Below are 19,959 nucleotides of genomic sequence, written 5' to 3'. Positions count from 1 at the left end.
AGTAGCAGTAGTAGCAGAAGTAGCAGTAATAGTAGTAATTGTAGCAGTAGTAGTAGCCGTAGTCGTAGCCTTAGTACTAGTACTAGTAGTAGTAGTAGCAGTAGTAGTAGCAGTAGTAGCAGTAGTAGTAGTAGCAGTAGTAGTAGTAGCAGTAGTAGTAGCACAAGTATCAGTAGTAGCAGTAGTCGTAGTAGTAGTAGTATTACTAGCAGGAGTAACAGCAGAAGTAGTATTAGCAGTAGTAGTTTTAGCAGTAATCGTTTTAGCAGTAGTAGCAGTAGTAGCAGTAGTAGCAGCATTAGTAGTGGTAGAAACAGTAGTAGTAGCAGCAGTAGTAGTAGCAGTAGTAGTTTTAGCAGTAGTATCAGCAGTAGTAGTGGTAGAAGTAGTCATAGTAGTAGTAGTAGTAGTAGAAGTAGCAGCAATAGTAGTAGTAGTAGCAGCAGCAATAGTTGTGGTAGTAGTAGTAGTAGCAGTGGGAGTCATAAAAGTAGTAGTAGTACTGTTGGTAGCAGTAGTATTGGTAGTAGCAGTAGTAGCATAAGTAGCAGTAGTAGTAGTAGTAGTTGTAGTAGCAGTGGTAGAAGCATCAATAGTAATAGTACTAGTACGAGTAGCAGTAGTAGTAGTAGTAGCATTAGTAGCAGTAGTAGTAGTAGCAGTAGCAGTAGTATTAGTAGTAACAGTGGTAGAAGCAATAGTAATAGCAGCAGTAGTAGTAGTAGTAGTAGTTGTTTTAGCAGTAGTAGCAGTAGTAGTATCAGCAGCAGTAGTAGTAGAAGTAGCCGTAGTAGTGGTATTAGATGTAGTAGTAGTAGTAGCAGGAGTAGCAGCAGTAGTAGTAGTAGCAGCAATAGTTGTGTTGGTAGTAGTAGTAGCAGCAGCAGTAGTAATAGTAGTAGCATAACTAGAAGTAGCAGTGGTAGTCTTGAAAGTAGTAGTAGTGCTTTTGGTAGCAGTAGTATTGGTAGTAGCAGTAGTAGCAGAAGTAGCAGTAATAGTAGTAATTGTAGCAGTAGTAGTAGCTGTAGTCGTAGCCATAGTAGTAGTAGTAGTAGTAGTAGCACGAGTAGCAGTAGTTGTAGCAGTGGTAGTAGTATTACTAGCAGTAGTAACAGCAGAAGTAGTATTAGCAGTAGTAGAAGCAGTAGTAGTTTTAGAAGTAGTAGCAGTAGTAGCAGCAGCAGTAGTAGTGGTAGTAGTGGTAGAAACAGTAGTAGTAGTGTAACAGTATAATTTTAAACCGTCCCCTCGCCCATACCCGGGCGCGAACCAGGGACCTTCTGCACACATCAACAACAGTCACCCACGAAGCATCGTTACCCATCGCTCCACAAAAGCCGCGGCCCTTGCAGAGCAAGGGCAACTACTACTTCAAGGTCTCAGAGCAAGTGACGTAACCGATTGAAACGCTATTTAGCGCGCACCGCTAACTAAGCTAGCCGTTTCACATCCGTTACACTAGCAGCAGTAGTAGTAGCAGTAGTAGTTTTAGCAGTAGTATCAGCAGCAGTAGTAGTGTTAGAAGTAGCCGTAGTAGCCGTAGTATTGGTAGCAGTAGTATTGGTAGTAGCAGTAGTAGCAGAAGTAGCAGTCGCAGCAGTAGCAGTAGTTGTAGCAGTAGTAGTTGCTGTAGTAGTAGTAGTACTAGTATTAGTAGTAGTAGTAAGTGTAGTAGTAGTAATAGTAGCAGCAGTTGTAGTAGCAGTCGTAATAGTAGTAGGGTCTAGATATATTTGTTATTGTAGCCAATATTGACCCTGGCCTGTTTCCCTTCCTACCCAGTGTCCCGCCCATGCTTGTATAATGGAATGCCTGCCCATTTCACTGACTCCCTTCAGACTGAGAAGGTGTACAAGATGCTGTCAGTCTCCCAGCCTGCTCCTGCCCCAGAGGCCATCGCTAAGCTGTACCGCCCCGCCAGTGTGGTAGACAAGGCCCACATCCACAGCAGGTAGACATACAGACACAGACATACACACACACACACACACGTTTTCTCTGTCTCTATCTCCACTTCTCTCTGTAGTCGCCTTTCGTTCTAACTAATTTCTCCTATCTCTCTCAGGTGGCTGGACTCTTCTCGTTCACTGATGCAGCAGGGAGTTCAGGAGAATGACAGGCTCTGGCTGCGCTTCAAATACTACTGCTTCCATGACCTGGAGCCCAAGGTGCGTGTGTTTCTATGCGTGTGAGTGAGTGATATAGAGAATGAAAAGTGATAGTTGGATTGGAAATAGAAGTGTGAACTCTACTCTCGAATCTGACCATCTGGGTTTCACTGCCTCACTTCTGTCTTCTTGTCTGACCTCTCGTTTCTTTTTCTCACTCTTTCTTCTCTCTCCCCTTTCTCTCCCTCTTTCTCTGCCTCCTCACTTTTCTCTCTGCCCCTCACCTCTCCCCCTCCCTACCTCCCTCTCAGTATGATGTGGTGCGCCTGACCCAGATGTATGAGCAAGCTCGCTGGGCCATCCTACTGGAGAACATAGACTGTACTGAGGAGGAGATGCTGCTGTTTGGAGCTATACAGGTACACAGGATGGATACTTCCTAGACATGTGTCTTCATGCTAATACCTGAACCCCAACCATCCTGAATCCCCAAAAGAGAGCATCAACTGTCAAAATGAGATACCCCCTTGACTTTTTCCACATTTTGTTACGTTACAGTCTTATTCTAAAATTGATTAAATAAATAAAAATCCTCATCATTCAACACACAATATCCCAAAATGACAAAGCAAAACCATGTTTTTCTAAATTTCTGCGAATTTATTAAATATAAAAACTGAAATTCTCTATTTCCATAAGTATTCAGACACTTCTCTATGAGACTCGAAATTGAGCTCAGCTGCATCCAGTTTCCATTAATCATCCTTGAGATGTTTCTACAACTTGATTAAAGTCCACCTGTGGTAAACGCAACTGATTGCAAAGACCAAGCAAAGAGGTTGAAGGAATTGTCTGTAGAGCTTTGAGACAGGATTGTGTCGAGGCACAGACCTGGGGAAGAGCACCAAAAAATGGCTGCAGCATTGAAGATCGCCAAGAACACAATGGCCTCCATCATTCTTAAATGGAATAAGTTTGGAACCAGCAAGACTCTACCTAGAGCTGGCTGCCCAGCCAAACAGAGCAATCGGAGGAGAAGGGCCTTCGTCAGGGAGGTGAACAGGAACCCGATGGCCACTCTGACAGAGCTCTAGAGTTCCTCTGTGGAGACGGGAGAACCTTCCAGAAAGACAACCATCTCTGTAGCACTCCACCAATCAGGCCTTTACGGTAGAGTGTCCAGACTGAAGCAACTCCTCAGTAAAAGGCACATGACAGCCTGCTTGGAGTTTGCCAAAAAGGCACCTAAGGACTCTTAGACCTTGAGAAACAAGATTCTCTGGTCTGATGAAACCAAGATGGAACTCTTTGGCCTGAATGCCAAGTGTCACGTCTGGAGGAAACCTGGATTAACAGAACAAAATATAGAGAGATCCTTGATGAAAACCTGCTCCAGAGCGCTCAGGACCTCAGACTGGGGCGAAGGTTAACCTTCCAACATGTCAACAACCCTAAGCACACAGCCAAGACAACGCAGGAGTTGCTTCTGAATGTCCTTGAATGGCCCAGCCAGAGCCCAGACTTGAACCCGATCGAACATCTCTGAAGAGACCTGAAAATAGCTGTACAGCAACGCCCCCATCCAACTTGACAGAGCTTGAGAGGATCTGCAGAGAGGAATGGGAGAAACTCCCCAAATGCAGGTGTCCCTGTATTTTATGTGGAAATTTGCAAACATTTCTAAAAACATGTTTTTGCTTGGTCATTATGGGGTATTGTGTGTAGCTTGATGATGAAAAAACAATTAATTACATTTTAGAATAAGGCTGTAATGTACTGTAACATCACCACAATCATGTACTGACATGCAACTGGCCTGTGTTGTCCCATTTCTAATGTGCTGTAAGTATAACTTTGACTACCTCTCTCTTGTCATCTTCAATTCCCCCCCCAGTACCACATCAACAAGCTGTCCCTGTCGGAGCCCCAGACGATGACCTCCAGTCCAGCCATGGATGACCTGGACTCAGCCCTACAGGGTCTGGAGGTCAAGCTGGATGGGGCAGAAAGCAGCCCCCAAGACATGCTAGTCAGAACATTATGACTCTTTATTCCACCTGACAGAAACATGTCCCACAACATATTGCATTGTGAAGTCAAAATATATGTGTTTGTGAATATGTATTTCAGTTATGTATTTGACTTTAGATAAATAAAGTAGCCTCAGTAGAATGACATAAGATTTTATCCACACACGGGAACAAGATGCCAGAATGATTTCCCATGCATATTTGAAAAGTCAGACATGGAATCATTAGCATCTTACTTTGTCTTCAACATAGGAGAACCTGACTGCCCCAGAGCTCAATGATTATTTGAAGATATTCCGGTAAGAGCCGACATTTATGTGAAAACAATTCTGATTCCTCAATTACGTACTCTAGATTTACAATGGAACACACCAAATTACACACACAAACACGCACAATCAGCATACCCACACCCACAGCATCTGAAGCATAATAACAGTAATAAGTGTACTTCTGTATCAGGCCCAAGAGGTTGACTCTGAAGGGATACAAGCAGTACTGGTTCAAGTTTAAGGATGCCTCCATCTCCTACTATAAGAGCAAAGAGGAGAGCCTGGGAGAACCCATTCAACAGATCAACCTGAAAGGTAAGAAGCAGACACGGAGGGAGAATCTCAATTGCATTTCCTTGATTTCTTGCATCCTCTCTCCTGGCCTCGTTCTCAAAACCCATTGGATGAGAAGGTCGGAGAAGGAATCAAGGAAATGCAATTGAGATTCTCCCTTAAATCCAATTTATTTTGTCTCTTTCACCTTATTATACAAACAGTAAAATTACCTTTCATCTTTTTCAGGCTGTGAGGCTGCTCCTGATGTGAACGTCGCTGGACAGAAGTTCTGCATCAAACTTCTGATTCCAGCTCCGGAGGGCATGAACGAGGTCTACCTGCGCTGTGAAAATGTGGGTTACACACATACACTGCCAGATACATGAGTAGTACATTTCGTACAATCTAAGATCCACGATAAGGTCTAAGATCTTGCCCATGATTGAAGTATACGTCGCTCTGTTTATCTTTCGCTCGCTCGCTTTCTCTCTCCAGGAGGAGCAGTATTCCAGGTGGATGGCAGCCTGTCATCTGGCCTCTAAAGGGAAGAGTCTGGCAGACAGGTTGTTCCAGAGCGAGGTCCAGAGCATCCTCTCCTTCCTGGCCATGCAGCAGACCAACCCCAACACACACACCGATGACAGCATGAGCATCAACACACACAGCCTGGTCTCTCCACGCTACAGCAAGAAGTACAAGGTCAAACAGGTAACAAGTAGTGATGAACATCTTCATCATGTGTGTACCAATAATAAACCCCGTTGAACTACATCATGATACACAGGTAACTGACAAAATAAAGGAAACATAAAGTGTCTTAATAGGGCGTTTGGCCAGAACAGCTTCAATGCACCTTGGCATAGATTCTACAAGTGTCTGGAGATCTATTGGAGGGATGTGACACCATTCTTCCATAAGAAATCCCATTAGTATGTGTTTTGTTGATGGTGGAAAATATTGTCTCAGGCGCCCCTCCAGATTCTCCCATAAGTGTTTAATTGGGTTAAGATCTTGTGACTGAAACGGCTATGGCATATGGCTTACATAGTTTTATTGGTGTTTACCTTGCCAAGAAAATACAACCCACACCATGAGAGCCGCCAGAACCTTAATTTACAAGTGTTTCCTTTATTTTGGCAGGTACCTGTATATCAAACACAGTACAACTCAGTTGAGTCACTTGAAAGACCATTATACCTCCCTCTAACCCCACATAATATAACCTTGACCCTCTCCCTCTCTGGCCATGCCCAGTTGACCCCTCGTATCCTGGAGGCATATCAGAACGTGGCTCAGCTCTCCCTGACCGACGCCCTCCTCCGCTTCCTCCAGATCTGGCAGGCCCTGCCAGACTTTGGAATTTCCTTCGTGGTGGTGAGGTAAGGAGGATCTGGCAAACCAGTGTATTACATGTTTCACAGCGAGGCTAGTCTCGGTACCTAGAACCAAATATTGCGTGCACTAGCTAGGCAGATACCTCAATTGACATTTATGTAAAGTCTATCACCAAAGATTAGTGAGAGGCTAAGGGCTGGTCTACTGATATATTGTTGTGGTGAAGTTGCATCTAGTGGCTGGTCTCTGACCCGTTTAGGTTCAAGGGCAGCAGGAAGGATGAGGTGCTGGGCATCGCCCCCAACCGTCTGATCCGTATCGACTTGGGGGTGGGAGACGTGGTCAAGACCTGGCGCTACAACAACATGAGGCAGTGGAACGTCAACTGGGACATACGACAGGTGACCTGACTCGTCAATCAAACAATCAATCAAAATGTTCAACATTTTCTGCACATAATCTTCTTTAGTAATCTACATCGCCAAATACACACTGAACACGGTCTCTGTTACCCTTTTTTATGGCCATTTAGCATTTTCTCATCTTTTCTGGGTGTGTGCGTGTGTGTTACGAACTCTCAGGTGGCGATAGAGTTTGATGGGAACGTGAACATGGCGTTCAGTTGTGTGACGGCTGACTGTAAGATCGTCCATGAGTTCATTGGAGGCTACATCTTCATGTCAACACGCAGCCGCGAGCAGAGTGACACGCTCAACGAAGAGCTCTTCCACAAGCTGACAGGGGGCCACGAAGCTCTGTGACACCCTCAACCCCCACTCCTCCCAGTAATATACAGCAGCTATAGCCCAAGGAGCAATCTATACAGCAGATACACCAGTGGACAGTTTGAGTGTTTAAGGGTGCGCCTGCAGCAGCCTTGAAGAGAAATGACAACCAGTCCACCCTGGGAAGACATGCAGTTGCTTGTTCAATAAATCAAGGAAGAGTTGACCCATGAATATAGACTAATAGAAAATGATTAACAATGTAAAGAATTGTCAATTCTGAAATCCAGAATTAAATATGTTTATTGACATATATAAAACAGTGACAGGTGTTTTAATTTCCAGATGAGGCATTTGGCTTGATGTTTGTGTCCTTAAGAGTATGGTGGCAGAGTTTCCTGAAATGTGACTAACGGCACATGAAGCCGCAGGCAGTGTGTGTGTCTCTGTGGAGCAGTTGAGACTGTCCGTTGGCAAACCCACAGCTTGTGCCTGCTGGTTCCCATCTGATAGCATCCTCTGTATCTTTGTCATGTGACAATATTATCAGGAATACCAGTCAGTCTCTGTGCCTGTACTGTGTCCTGTATGGTATTAGAGCTGTTGTTGAGCTGTTGTTGAGGGTGTTTTCAGTCTCAGTCTTATTCACCCAGAGTCTTCAGGGTTCTGGTCTCGAACAGTATTGGTTACCATGGAAACAGTCTAGACAGAACTGGAAATCAACAGCCGTCTGGTGACAAATTCAGCCAAGTCTTCACCTCCAAAGCACAGATAACCCTCTTCACCTACTCCAGTGGCAGAATACTCTCTGAAACAGAAGATTTCTATAATTTGTCAATATTCACATCCCTCTCTATCCATCCCTCCCATCTAACATCATTCTCTTCATGAGTGTGTGTCGTGTGTGAGGTACTCACGTGTGGGTCTTAGTTTTAGAGCATGGCTGAAGTATCGGGGAAGTAGTTTCCCCTCAGTGTCCCCAGGTGTCAGCAATACACCGTTCTCCGACCAGAAGAACTGGATACCCTCTGCAGAAGAAACAAAAACACACAAAGGAAAATACTCCTGCATTTAGACATGAGAGCACTACAATGGCAGCACTCTGCTACTGTAAATGACCTCGGTTGAGCTTACCAGACAATGCTTTGGGGACGTCAATGAATATGGCCAAGTCACAGTCTCTCCTCATGCCTGGAGCAAAAAGATACAGACATCAAAACGAAGCCCATCTATGACAGGCTCTATGAGAAGTTACCCAGACCCAGATTAAGCCAATTCAGGGACTAAAAGCACTTTAGGAAATCCTTTATTGAACATGCTTTTAAATCCAGGAGTAGGCTATGATCCAGGAGTATTTCAGCCAAAATACTTTCACAGCTTTCTCCCCTATCTCCCTTACCGCTGATGACCCCGTCCTCCCCCGGTAGGCCCAGGGCCAGGTGTATGTGTGTTCTGTTCATGCGGCTGAGGCCCTCGGAGCGGATGGAGGGCCAGAGGCGGAGATAGGAGCCATGGATTCCCTCCCTGGGACAATCAGGAGAACCAGGCTGTATAGCCTCCAGGTCCAGATCACACACCTGCCCAGACAGACAGACACACAGCAGACCCTTACTACTGACACTAGACCTGGCACTGTTTAGCCATTGTTTATGACCCCGTCATGCTCCACCTAGGGATGCGTCAGAAATGGCACCCTATTCTCTATAGTGCACAAGTCTTGACCCTAAGTGGGCTGAGCTCTGGCCAAAATAAGTGAACTATATTGGAAATAGGGTGCCCTAGATACTTTTCCTACCTGCACAGAGTGTCCCTGATTGGCTCGGATCTGCAGCCGTCCGTCCTCAGGGTGAGGGCGGAGCTTGAATCGCTGCTTGTCATTGGTGGCCACAACTCTCTCCACATCCTCCAATGAGAAGGCGTGGAACTGTGCATGAGCCAGTAGGTCCTCCACAAATAGGAAGCCATCTAGGGACAATGAGGGACAGCATTATTATTCAGACCTAAATGAGGAGTACAGATTGTAGATTACACATCATGTTATTTATGCAGCAATATGAAATGCTGGTACAGTGGTCACTTTTATTAGATGGACAAAATGCAGCCAAATAAACTGCTTTTATACCAGGATTCATGTGAAGTCCCATTTGATTGGCTCCATGGCGCAGGGCAAAGGACAAAGACTTGGAGAGGCGGACATCCTTGTCCTGAAAGGCAACACATGCACACAGGTTGTGACCCACGTAAAAAAAAATACTACAGTATAGTATGGTAAATACTATAGTATTCACTGTAGTGTTTTTGCAGACTTTAGTCCAACAATACTGTAGTGTATACTGTAGCAATTACTGTATAAATACTCCAGTAAAATAAAACTTTGGTATATACTATAGTGATGACTGTAGTGTTTTTGAGGATTGTAGTATACTGTAGTATTTACGCGTACATTACTGTAGTAAAGGGGTGTCGAACTCATTCAAATCAAATATATCCATAGTTTTTTAAATTTTCAATGTGCCTTAGCGAGCTGGACAGTCAAGAAACTGTATCAATATATGTCCATTGACTGTGCACAGTGATTATTAGCGAGCTGGACAGTCAAGAAACTGGACAGTCAAGAAACTGTATCAATCAATATAAGTTCAAATCAAATTAAATGTTATTGGTCACATACACATGGTTAGCAGATGTTAATGCGAGTGTAGCGAAATGCTTGTGATTCTAGTTCCGAGAATGCAGTAATAACCAACAAGTAATCTAACCTAACAATTCACAACTACCTTATACACACACAAGTGTAAAGGGATAAAGAATATGTACATAAAGATATATGAATGAGTGATGGTACAGAACGGCATAGGCAAGATGCAGTAGATGGTATCGAGTACAGTATATACATATGAGATGAGTAATGTGGGGTATGTAAACATATAAAAGTGGCCTTGTTTAAAGAACAAAATACTGCATAGTTTCCTAGGAACGCGAAGTGAGGCGGCCATCTCTGTCGGCGCCGGAAATCAAGTTCATTGTCATTTCTACACAGTTTTGGCCCGTATGTTTGACACCCCTGCTATAGTAGACCTATTTACTATAGTGTTGTTGTTTTATTATATTTAACTTCCACTTCTATTTCTTCTCCTTCAGGGAACCTACTGGAGAAAAACTAAAACAGCTCATTTTCCATAACCTGTAGTTAGGCCAGGGGTCTGACTCAGAGCTTCTGCACTTTCTATAACCTGTAGGGAAAACAATATCTCCAGATGCTTTCCAGTACCCTGCTACTAGCTATAATATAATTGGAGAAGGAATAATGCAATATATAGAAATAGGGTACAGCCCAAACGGGACTAATATCTGTCTCTATCCTCTTACCTCTACACGATTACCTCGCCTCCCCCTTCCTCCACGTCCTCTTCCTCCACGGTCCATTTACAGTTATTTCTGTCGGTTTAACGTGGAATGGATCTCTCTCAACTCTCATTACAGTAGGCTACACAGCAAGGCAAGCTACCACAATGATTGAAATGGTATGGTGCCCGACATGCCTACTAAACATGCCAATTGCCATGCGTACTAAAAATATGTTCGCACATTCAAAGCGCAATGTTGAATGTTCGCAAGTAAGCACAATCAACAACTGTGGTCGTACAACTCACTGGCAAAATACACATTTACATATATGGTAAAAACAGAACGAAATGTAAACAAGCAGGCACATTCCACTTCCACTTTGTTCAGACTCCAACCAGTAGGTGGCAGTAAGTTACTTTATCTCTTTGTTTTGTGTCAATATTGCCAGGATAGAGGCTACGTCTTTAGCAGGTAAGAATATATTGTAGCAGCTGGCCAATGATTGAGTGAAATATAACAATCATGTTTCTAACTACATTTTGGTACATGTCCCTATAAAGCCTTTATGAAGTGATATGAAACATGTTTATTTAGAGATGTACGGGCTAATATTTTCATAATTCAGTGTCAGCAAGCTAACAGTTAGCTGGCTAACATTGGGCCAGCTAGCATCAAAACAGCTGTAAACATTCAAATACATGAATCACTCATGTTTATCGCGCACTTACTCGCTACTAAGAACCTGTAATGTGTTCTGGTTATGAACAACAGTGCTTGGTGTGTAGCTATCGAAAATGACTGATCGTTATGTCTTGCCTGCAGCGCTTGTTGGGAAGAGAAGCATGAGGGGTTTCTTGCCTTCACCAAGCATACAACCAATGCCTGACGACTAAGAGTTTAATACTTATACACTCGTCTCTAACATATAACGTTAGGCTCAACGTTCTGTATATGGTTGGTATTTCCGGTTTTTATTTTGAATAGTGATTATGGCTGAGCCTAACCGAACCACACAGCTGATTGCAAGGACACGTGCTTTGGTCGACTATGTTCGGTTACATTCTGCTATTGTTGACATATTGTGCATCACATCCCATACGTGAAGAGATTGAAAATACAATTGACAACCTACCGGTGTCGCAAAATTGGGTAAACAATCCTTTCTTGTGGATACCCTGCCTCCACCTCTTACCGACAAAAGGACCAACAGCATGTACAACCGGTAGAGTAAGTGTACATTTCATTTTATTGGCCTGTAGAGACTACTGCATCTTTTCTAGGGCGACTTCAGTCAGACTGATAATCCATGGCAAGTCTGATGTTTAGACAAGGGTGGCGAGTCCAATCAGAGTTCTCTGAAGTATATTGATTTAAGAAATAAATAAATGTTTACCTTTATTTAACTAGGCAAGTCAGTGAAGAACACATTTTTATTTTCAATGATGGCCTAGGAACAGTGGGTTAACTGCCTGTTCAGGGGCAAAACAACAGATTTGTACCTTGTCAGCTCGGGGATTTGAACTTGCAACCTTCCAGTTACTAGTCCAACGCTCTAACCACTAGGCTACCTTGCCGCCCCATGTGAGGGAGCACACTAACACTTCAGTAGGTGCTTCACTGGTTCATTGTTTCTTACATGTCATCCTATCCATCAGACTCCCTTGTAACTCATTCTCCTCTCTCTCTTCCTTCTCTCCTTCCTATGTCCCCCTCCCCTTTCTCTCTCTCCACAGACATGGAGTTCCCCCAACACTCCCTGCAGCTTCTGTCAGGTCTGCGTTCTCAGCGTCAGCGTAGGTTCCTGTGCGACTGCACCGTCCTCGTGGGTTCCTCCCGTTTCCTGGCCCACCGGGCTGTCCTGGCCTCCTGCTCTCCATTCTTCCACATGTTCTACTCCGATCCCCCTGGGTCCGCTGGTGCTGGCGGGGCCAGCTCAGTCACGCTGGACGGGGATATCGTGACAGCAGCGGCGTTTGGTCTGTTGTTAGACTTCATGTACGAAGGCGTGCTGAGGTTGGAGGCCCCTCCCCCAGCAGAGGACGTGCTGGCGGCGGCGAGCTTCCTCCACATGAACGAGGTCGTCCGGGTGTGTAAGAGACGGTTACAGCACCGACCACCACCGGCTGAGGCAGACAGCACTCGCCCGGAGGAGAGTGGAGTGGCAGCAGTGGGCGGTAGTGGACCCGGGGTTGGCATGGCAACAGGAGCTGCCAAAGCGGTGGCTGTGGCAATGTCAGTGTCTCGGTCTGCATCAATGGTGTTGCAGAGAAGCCAGTTGGGCTCTTCTACAAGGTCAGAGAGGAGAGTGGAGGTTCCGGCGCACGCTCCTCTGAGTCCGGACATGGCCGACACCACCCAGCCTGGCATGGACCACGCTCTTACTCATGTGGGTGAGCTGGTTACCCTCTCCTCCGGTCCCTCTCTCCGACTGGGGGGTCTGAGTCAGGGAGAGGGTCAGGGAGGCTCGGCCCTCTGCAGCCCCTGCAGCTCCACAGAGTCATACAGTCACAGTAGCCACCAGCGCCAGCCCTCTTCATCAGCGGCATCACCAATGGTACCTGTGACCCAGACTGATGGCTCCAGCTCCGTGGTGGGGATACTGACCCAGTCTGACCACAGCAGCTCCTCCAGTCCAGAACATGACAGCCATAACCCTGTCTCTGACAACAAGAGCATAGTCATCACACCAGGCATGCAATGCCAGCAGCATGGTCTCAGTATCAACACACACCCTCAGATTAGAATACAGCATTCACTGTCACTACACCTCAACTCACCTCCCAACCTGAACCTTGTAACCCATCAGGGCCAAACCTCGACCCTGTCCAGGCCTGAAGGGCTGCAGCATGGGGGGTCAGAGAGGGAGAGCAGGGAGGTGAGTGAACACTCTAACATGGGGACTGTGGGAGTGGAGGAGCCCCTGTCAGGGAGAGGAGAAGTGGAGCAGGAGGATGGGGTGAAGGTAAAGGTGGAAGCCATAGTGATCTCAGATGAGGAGTTTGAGGAGATGGAAGGAGTGGTGATGAGGAGAGGAATAGAGGGGAGAGAACGAGGGATGATGATGGAGGTAGAGGACAGGAATGACTTTGATGATGATAACCACAGAGATGAACTGAATAACCCCCACTTCCTCCCTTTTCACCCCCACCATGCCTTACTCCAGATGACCCACTCCCACCCCTCTGAGCCTCTCTCCTTCCCCCTCTCCCCCTCTGGACCCGGCACCACCTCCTCTGACGCTCCCCCTTTTCCCTCCTCCCTCTTCCCCTCTGTGGGCCAACATTCTGACCAGCCCGTCTACTTCCAGGATTCCATGGGGAACTACGTTGAGGACGTCCCCACGTGCAGCGTCTGCGGGAAGACTTTCTCGTGCGCGTACACCCTGAGGCGACACGCCATTGTGCACACGCGCGAGCGCCCCTACGAGTGCCGCTACTGTTACCGTAGCTACACGCAGTCAGGTGACCTGTACCGCCACATTAGGAAGGCTCATGACTCCAGCCTGCCAGCCAAACGCAGTAAGGGAGACACTGAGGAGGGCCAGCCTCCACACAGCTAGCTGTATACTTCTCCATACTAAAGAGAATGAAACATTATTTATGCCTTCCCCCTTCCAACACCAGACATCCTGGTCTTGCATGTCCAATCTGGGATACATTCAAAATGACTTTCCAAATGGTCTGCAAAATGCCAGAGGCCCAGATCTAGTGCGCAGGTTGAGGGAGGATTTAGAGCGTGTCGCCCAGATGTTGCCCTCCACCAGGATGGTCTTTTCAGACCTAGTGGTGAGACAGGTGGTGCAAGCCAGACATGCACATGCCCGGGAATATGCAGACCTGGCACTTGGTCAACTAGCTGGGTCTGCATTCCTGAGGGACAGGGGCCAGTGGTGTTTTAGCTATTTTAAATGGGACTTTCAAGACTTTTGTCTTTTACACATGTATCTGTACCAGATGTCTTACTATGACCTCAGTGCCAAAATAATTTGTGTACTGTACTACAGGTAACTGCCAAAATATAGAAACATGAGTAAATGAGAGACAAAGCATATTAAAAGCAGGTGCTTCCACACAGGTGTAGTTCCTGAGTTAATTAAGCAATAACATCCCATCATGCTTATGGTCATGTATAAAAATGCTGGGCAGGCCATTATTTTGGCTACCATGGCCATGCCCCCATCCACAGGCGTGAGTGGTCACTGAATGGTTTGATGAGATGTAAACCATATGCCATAGCCGTCTCAGTCACCACATATCAACCCAATTCAACACTTATGGGAGATTCTGGAGCGGTGCCTGAGATGGCGTTTTCCACCACAACCAACAAAACACCAGATGGAATTTATTGTGGAAGAATGGTGTCGCATTCCTCCAATAGAGTTCCAGACACTTGTAGAATCTATGCCGAGGTGCATTGAAGCTGTTCTGGCTCGTGGAGGTCCAACGCACTATTTAGATGCTTTATGTTGGTGTTTCCTTTATTTTGGCAGTTACCTGTATGTTATAATATATTCTAGATAGAAATCGGCAGTTGTCAAGGGTACAGTTTTTGTCAACACTAATAGCATAATTGTCTGATACTTCTATATAGAAATCTCCATTGTTGCCAACTTCCACGATTAGATGAGTATTATTACTACTTCATTGCTGTGAATAGAACATGGACAGTTCTTCAGTCCAACATATTTAGATATTTCCTTCCATTGGAGTACTGTTCAATAAATGACTTCAACACAATTACAATGGCCTATAATATGAGTAGAATTGTTGACAGAAATATACAACAAAAAGAACATGGTACAATAGCTACAGAGGTCACAAGAAGCAGCAAGCACAATTCACCCCATGGATCTGTAAAAGATAGACACTGTCCATTACAACACTAGGGACTGTAAAAGGAGTATTCTACCCATTGTCTGGCCATTATTCATATTTTCACAAGCTAAGCAATGGCTACTGAACTCAACCAATGTGTTGAGGCAGTCTTCGGGCTGCAGCAGGAAAATGAGGGTAGAGAAGGCATTGATCTTTGCTTTGGCCTCCATGTCAGTCATCCACTGGCATGTGTATCTGTCAAAGATGAATCATGTGTTATTCCACATGGGCCACATATGGTAACGCATGCTAATGGTCCTCTTAAAAAAAAAATCTTGTTTTGCACACTCACCACTTTTGCCGGATCTGGCCAGGTCATTGCCATGACGATGCCATCATCAGAGTCCTGAGGTTCCCGTAGGTGATGTTATGGAACACTGAGGACACCTTCACTGTACTGTGCTGGATACACACATTAGCTAACATATAACATTACTGTAAGTGAGTGAAGAGTTTAAATATGCAGCATGGTGTTGTATAGTATGTGTCCAAGCTGCAGACAATGGAAAAGGAAGTGTATCATATTTCCTGGTTAGTGTGGGGATCACAGCACAAACATTGATTATAGCTATCTTTGTGAGTTGTTGCCCAGTGGCAAATGTTTTGTAGATTTTGGTAAGTGGTTACAGACAGATTTGAGCAGATTCTGACAGTATTCCTTGTGAGTTGTTAACCTGCTATGGTAGATTATTTGAATGTTGGCCAGACAGTGATGATTTTCGCAGTGTTTAATCCAGATGCTATAGTAAATAGGTCTACTATGGCAGGGGTGTCAAACATACGGGCCAAAACTGTGTAGAAATGACTGAGATGGCTGCCTCGCTTCGCGTTCCTAGGAAACTATGCAGTATTTTGTTCTTTAAACAAGGCCACTTTTATATGTTTACATACCCTACATTACTCATCTCATATGTATATACTGTACTCGATACCATCTACTGCATTTTGCCTATGCTGTTCTGTACCATCACTCATTCATATATCTTTATGTACATATTCTTTATCCCTTTACACTTGTGTGTATAAGGTAGTTGTTGTGAATTGTAATTTGACTCCCTGATTCCTGATTTGACTCACCAACGCCTCCCTATGACTCAGGGACTCCTACTCCTCCTGTTTGTCTTGCTCTTTGCCTCCGATGTCCCATCATTCTCTTAGCTTTGTACCACAGAGGCAGAAGATACTGAAGCCTCAGCAATAACCACCTCCCCCCATCCTGCAGAGGACATGTCTGTTGCGCTATGCCCTGCTCTTCCTCCCTTCTTCCTCTCTCTGCTGCTGACACTGTCTTTACTTTGCTTGTGGAGCAAGAAGACTTTCAATATCATCATCCTCATCTGACCATGAATACCCCTTCAGGTTCTGCTGCTCGGTCCATGTCCACTTGACAGATGCACTGCACACACACACACACACACACACACACACACACACACACACACACACACACACACACACACACACACACACACACACACACACACACACACACACACACACACACACACACACACACACACACACAGATTTGAGTTCAACAATTATATTTAATAGTCAGCTAGGGTCAATGTTGACCCTTAGCTTGGGTTTAGTTACTGGTACATTGTTAGTGTACAGTTGAGCAAGTTTAGATTGTATGAAGCAATGGTTCTTACCTGGTTTGATGTCCAGCTCATGTGCCAGATCGCTGCTCTTCTCTCTCCACAAGGTTACTCTGCAGCTTCATCCTCCCGTGCTCACGGTGGGGAGGAGGACACGACAGAACAGAGCTATTGAACATGCTCTGATTTATTTTATTTCCAGTGCTTCCTGACATGGATTATTCCATAATACCATAGTGGTGGACAGACACTGTCCTGTTTCTGGTAGCCTGTCCTACAATAAGGTAAACAAAAATGGATTGTCTCATAATCAAAACAACAATGTTGAAAAAGCAAATTGACCAACAAAAAAAGTCACAGCAAATCATTCAACCCCTGTAGCATCTCAAATGAAATGAAAGTTTTATATGCAATGATGATTGACAGTTCTCTTGCTCTCACCTCTGTATCAGAAGTTTTGGTCCCTGTTTTCTATAACCACCTCGGTTCTCCCCGACACCGTCCATATACCAGGTAGACATAATTTCTCTTTAACTATGGGCATGACAGGGACCACATAATTTTTGAAATTAAAGGCTCACAAACACAGCCTGGGACTAACATGGATTAAGGGTTGGTTGTATTGCTCTCTTTTAAGGGGAGGAACAGGGGGCATATGGACCTCATTGTCGTCACAGATGAATTGAGGAAACCTATCTTTGCTGTCATCACCATCTATGCGTAAGAAAATATATGAAAGAAATAACGTTACACTAATGAATAACCTCTATAAAATTAAAGTAATGTAATTTGAATATCTAATAGTCAATAATTAACTTTCATATTTAGGAGAGTTTATCTTAATGCAAATGCACAGGACTAATTATAATCGGAGGAATACAACTTTGTTGTATATCTATACGCGATACGTATAGATATGGGGGACCTATTTTCATGTAACACTGGCATGTAACACTACGCTGACAGCTCCACTTCCTTTGAAATGAAGGGGCATCAACACTTGTCCACACACCGATCTTTCTTACTGACAACAGACATGTTATAGTCAGTTTACATGTTGGTAAAAGGAGTAAGAATTGTCCGTAATCACTCAATCGCTAACATCAGATCTCAAACATGATACGTGTAAATCTGTGAAAAACGTCCCCCTTCTTTCACCTGTCAACTATAATCCTGTTAAATAAAATCACATCAGTGCGGCGGAAACAAGGAAGCATAGAGGACACAAGACTGAGAAGGCACCATGACATGGTTAAGCTTCGATGGTCGGTTGTGGGATTGCGTGGAGAAGACGTGACGCTACCTGCCCATCGTTCTGAACACCGTGCTCGTGTTCTCCATCACCGAGGAGGTGAGTTACCTGGTCGAGGCGCCGCTCCAACTGGACCAGAACAAGACCCAGTGGTCTACTGTGTGGAAGACTGCACCTCCTCGCGCAGTACTTCATGTTGGGAAATATCACATGGAACGCCTCGTTGTTTGTGAAAATCAGGCCCAGCATCAAAGGTGTGTTTCTTGGCTTAGAAGGTATCGCGCAAGGCTGGAGGTAATCTAAATAGACAAAGTAGTTCATCATTAGGACAAACAAACTGTTCAGACTGCTTTAATCACTTCACTGTGTGTTGAGACCACGCAATGATGGCCAGAGGTACCTCATCAATTAGGCTAGCGATATTCAGAAAATGTTATGGAGCAGAGATTGATCTCATCATTCAAATATTATTTCCCCAGTGTTCATTACCTGTTATCTGCAGTTATTACATCGTAACACACCTCTACTTGACCCACAGGTACAGCTACACATGTAGTAAGGTGTGTGTTCTTCGGCCAGTGTGTGGGCTTCCGTAACTACCACTACTTCCTCAGCTGTCTGCTGTTCATGTGGACGGGGCTGCTGTACACTATAGTGGTGAACACAGGTCTTCATCATCATCCTGAAGGAAGGAGTCACGCTGCACAGCATCCTGCTACAACCCATGCCCTGGATCATGCTGGTCTCTGGTTAGACTGGGAGGGAGAGAGGGGGAGGGTGTATGTTCAGAGAGAGAGAGAGCAAGGGAGAACCGAGCGAGTGAGAGGTGTATATGTGAGCGAGAGAGAGAGAGGGTATGTGTTTCTGCATGTGCAACCTGGTCTCTGAGCATTTCGTATTATTCAGTATGAAAATCCGGCCCACTCCATTTAGTATGATATGTGACGTTTCATATGGTATGTATTAATTTGTGGATGTAATTTGTGGATATACATGGATGTACATGTTACGATTTACAATTTGTATGATAGTTTATGAATGTACAAAGCATATAATATGTTACAAATTTGCAAATGTACTATTTGTTACGAATTTGCTGAAAGTATGAAATGTTACGAATTCTAGCACGGTGGCTAACATTAGCTAGCTGGCTAACGTTACCTTGGTTAGGGTTAAGTTTATGAGTTAGGTTAATGGGTTAAGGTTAGGGTTAGCAAACATGCTAAGTAGTTGCAAAGTATCTAAAAAGTAGTAAGTAGTTGAAAAGTTGCTAAAATGCTTAAGTTGTCCCTGATGGGATTCATTATACGCCCACCCATACACCCTGGACAACCACCTTCGTTTAGTTTTTTCCTTAAAGGAAAATGCCACCCAAAAACTATCTTTTGGTATTTGTTTAATTTGTCCATTTTTGACATAGTACCACAATTGCATCATGCTTTGTCTTCTAAGTTAGTCTTAGTGTATATATGCCTAGAAGTATGCTTGTTAATGCTTGAGATATTTGGAACTCTCTTTGTTATTGGTCTATTAACTCATTTAGGCCAAAACCACCACCAAAACCAAGTGAATCCAGGTTAAAGCTATGATCCCTTATTGATGTCACTTGTTAAATCCACTCTAATCAGTTTAGGTGAAGGGGAGGAGACCGGTTAAAGAAGGATTTTTAAACCTTTAGACAATTAAGACATGGATTGTGTATGTGTGCCATCGAATGTGCAAGGCAGACGATTGAAGTGCCTTTGAACAGGGTATGGTAGTAGGGGCTAGGCTCACTGGTTTGGGTGAAGAACTGCAACGTTGCTGCTTTGTTTTTTACAACTTGTAGAGGTGAGGGGGTACAACTCAATATTAGGAAGGTGTTCCAAATGTTTGTTATACTCAGTGTATGTGATGTGTTTGAGTTTCACTATCCCTGAATAAATGTCAAACTATTGATTATGCTTTGACCTCCTCCTCTATCAATATTGTCTTAAGGGTATATCAACTAGGTAATGTAGCACTCAGCATTTGACATTTAAAATATGTATTAACATACTCATAATTATTGGTCAGTGGCACTCCTGCTACAATTATTTTGTGCTCCTAATTGTGGATGCATTTGGATAAAAATGAAATAAAAAGGTATTTATTGG

At 44.5% G+C, this 19,959-nt stretch overlaps 3 protein-coding genes and 2 long non-coding RNA genes across 9 annotated transcripts in view; 2 read left to right on the top strand and 3 right to left on the bottom strand.

Moving 5' to 3' along the window:
• Positions 1-8,876, top strand: part of LOC124010392 (fermitin family homolog 3-like) — a 14,556-nt gene extending 5,680 nt beyond the window's left edge. For both annotated transcript variants that reach the window (XM_046322790.1, XM_046322789.1), the window contains exons 5-15: positions 1,786-1,954; positions 2,069-2,171; positions 2,423-2,530; positions 4,006-4,140; positions 4,394-4,440; positions 4,604-4,728; positions 4,936-5,042; positions 5,185-5,397; positions 5,944-6,068; positions 6,284-6,425; positions 6,606-8,876. In XM_046322790.1, the coding sequence (XP_046178746.1) occupies positions 1,786-1,954; positions 2,069-2,171; positions 2,423-2,530; positions 4,006-4,140; positions 4,394-4,440; positions 4,604-4,728; positions 4,936-5,042; positions 5,185-5,397; positions 5,944-6,068; positions 6,284-6,425; positions 6,606-6,785 (1,454 nt within the window). In that variant the 3' untranslated portion in view covers positions 6,786-8,876. The remainder of the gene's footprint in view (positions 1-1,785; positions 1,955-2,068; positions 2,172-2,422; positions 2,531-4,005; positions 4,141-4,393; positions 4,441-4,603; positions 4,729-4,935; positions 5,043-5,184; positions 5,398-5,943; positions 6,069-6,283; positions 6,426-6,605) is intronic.
• trpt1 (tRNA phosphotransferase 1) lies at positions 7,035-10,483 on the bottom strand. Its single transcript, XM_046322791.1, has 7 exons — positions 10,119-10,483; positions 8,872-8,953; positions 8,545-8,714; positions 8,149-8,326; positions 7,884-7,940; positions 7,667-7,777; positions 7,035-7,557 (listed from the first exon to the last, which is right to left on the bottom strand). Exons 1-7 carry the CDS (start codon positions 10,173-10,175, stop codon positions 7,535-7,537), a joined length of 678 nt encoding a protein of 225 aa, XP_046178747.1. The 5' UTR covers positions 10,176-10,483; the 3' UTR covers positions 7,035-7,534.
• Positions 10,484-10,536: 53 nt separating this feature from the next.
• On the top strand, positions 10,537-14,833 carry LOC124010390 (zinc finger and BTB domain-containing protein 3-like). 2 transcript variants are annotated; one of them, XM_046322786.1, is made up of 2 exons: positions 10,537-10,568; positions 11,831-14,833. In XM_046322786.1, exon 2 carries the CDS (start codon positions 11,833-11,835, stop codon positions 13,654-13,656), a length of 1,824 nt encoding a protein of 607 aa, XP_046178742.1. In that variant the 5' UTR covers positions 10,537-10,568; positions 11,831-11,832; the 3' UTR covers positions 13,657-14,833. The 2 variants fall into 2 exon arrangements, with proteins under 2 accessions (XP_046178742.1, XP_046178744.1); XM_046322788.1 differs by lacking the exon at positions 10,537-10,568 and adding an exon at positions 10,575-11,324.
• LOC124010391 lies at positions 13,519-16,305 on the bottom strand. 2 transcript variants are annotated; one of them, XR_006834428.1, is made up of 3 exons: positions 16,049-16,305; positions 15,264-15,390; positions 13,519-15,166 (listed from the first exon to the last, which is right to left on the bottom strand). It is a non-coding gene; the product is annotated as an uncharacterized LOC124010391 (long non-coding RNA). The 2 variants fall into 2 exon arrangements; XR_006834427.1 differs by having other exon boundaries at positions 15,264-15,373.
• Positions 16,306-16,327: 22 nt separating this feature from the next.
• On the bottom strand, positions 16,328-18,761 carry LOC124010389. Of its 2 annotated transcripts, none has more exons than XR_006834425.1 (4): positions 18,314-18,761; positions 17,014-18,123; positions 16,627-16,846; positions 16,328-16,367 (listed from the first exon to the last, which is right to left on the bottom strand). It is a non-coding gene; the product is annotated as an uncharacterized LOC124010389 (long non-coding RNA). The 2 variants fall into 2 exon arrangements; XR_006834426.1 differs by having other exon boundaries at positions 17,933-18,123.
• Positions 18,762-19,959: the final 1,198 nt, after the last annotated feature.

This window comes from Oncorhynchus gorbuscha, linkage group LG23 (genome assembly GCF_021184085.1).
Source record: "Oncorhynchus gorbuscha isolate QuinsamMale2020 ecotype Even-year linkage group LG23, OgorEven_v1.0, whole genome shotgun sequence".
Lineage (NCBI taxonomy): Eukaryota > Metazoa > Chordata > Actinopteri > Salmoniformes > Salmonidae > Oncorhynchus > Oncorhynchus gorbuscha.
Note: the sequence above shows the minus strand (reverse complement) of the source record. Positions and strands in the feature narration are given on the sequence as shown.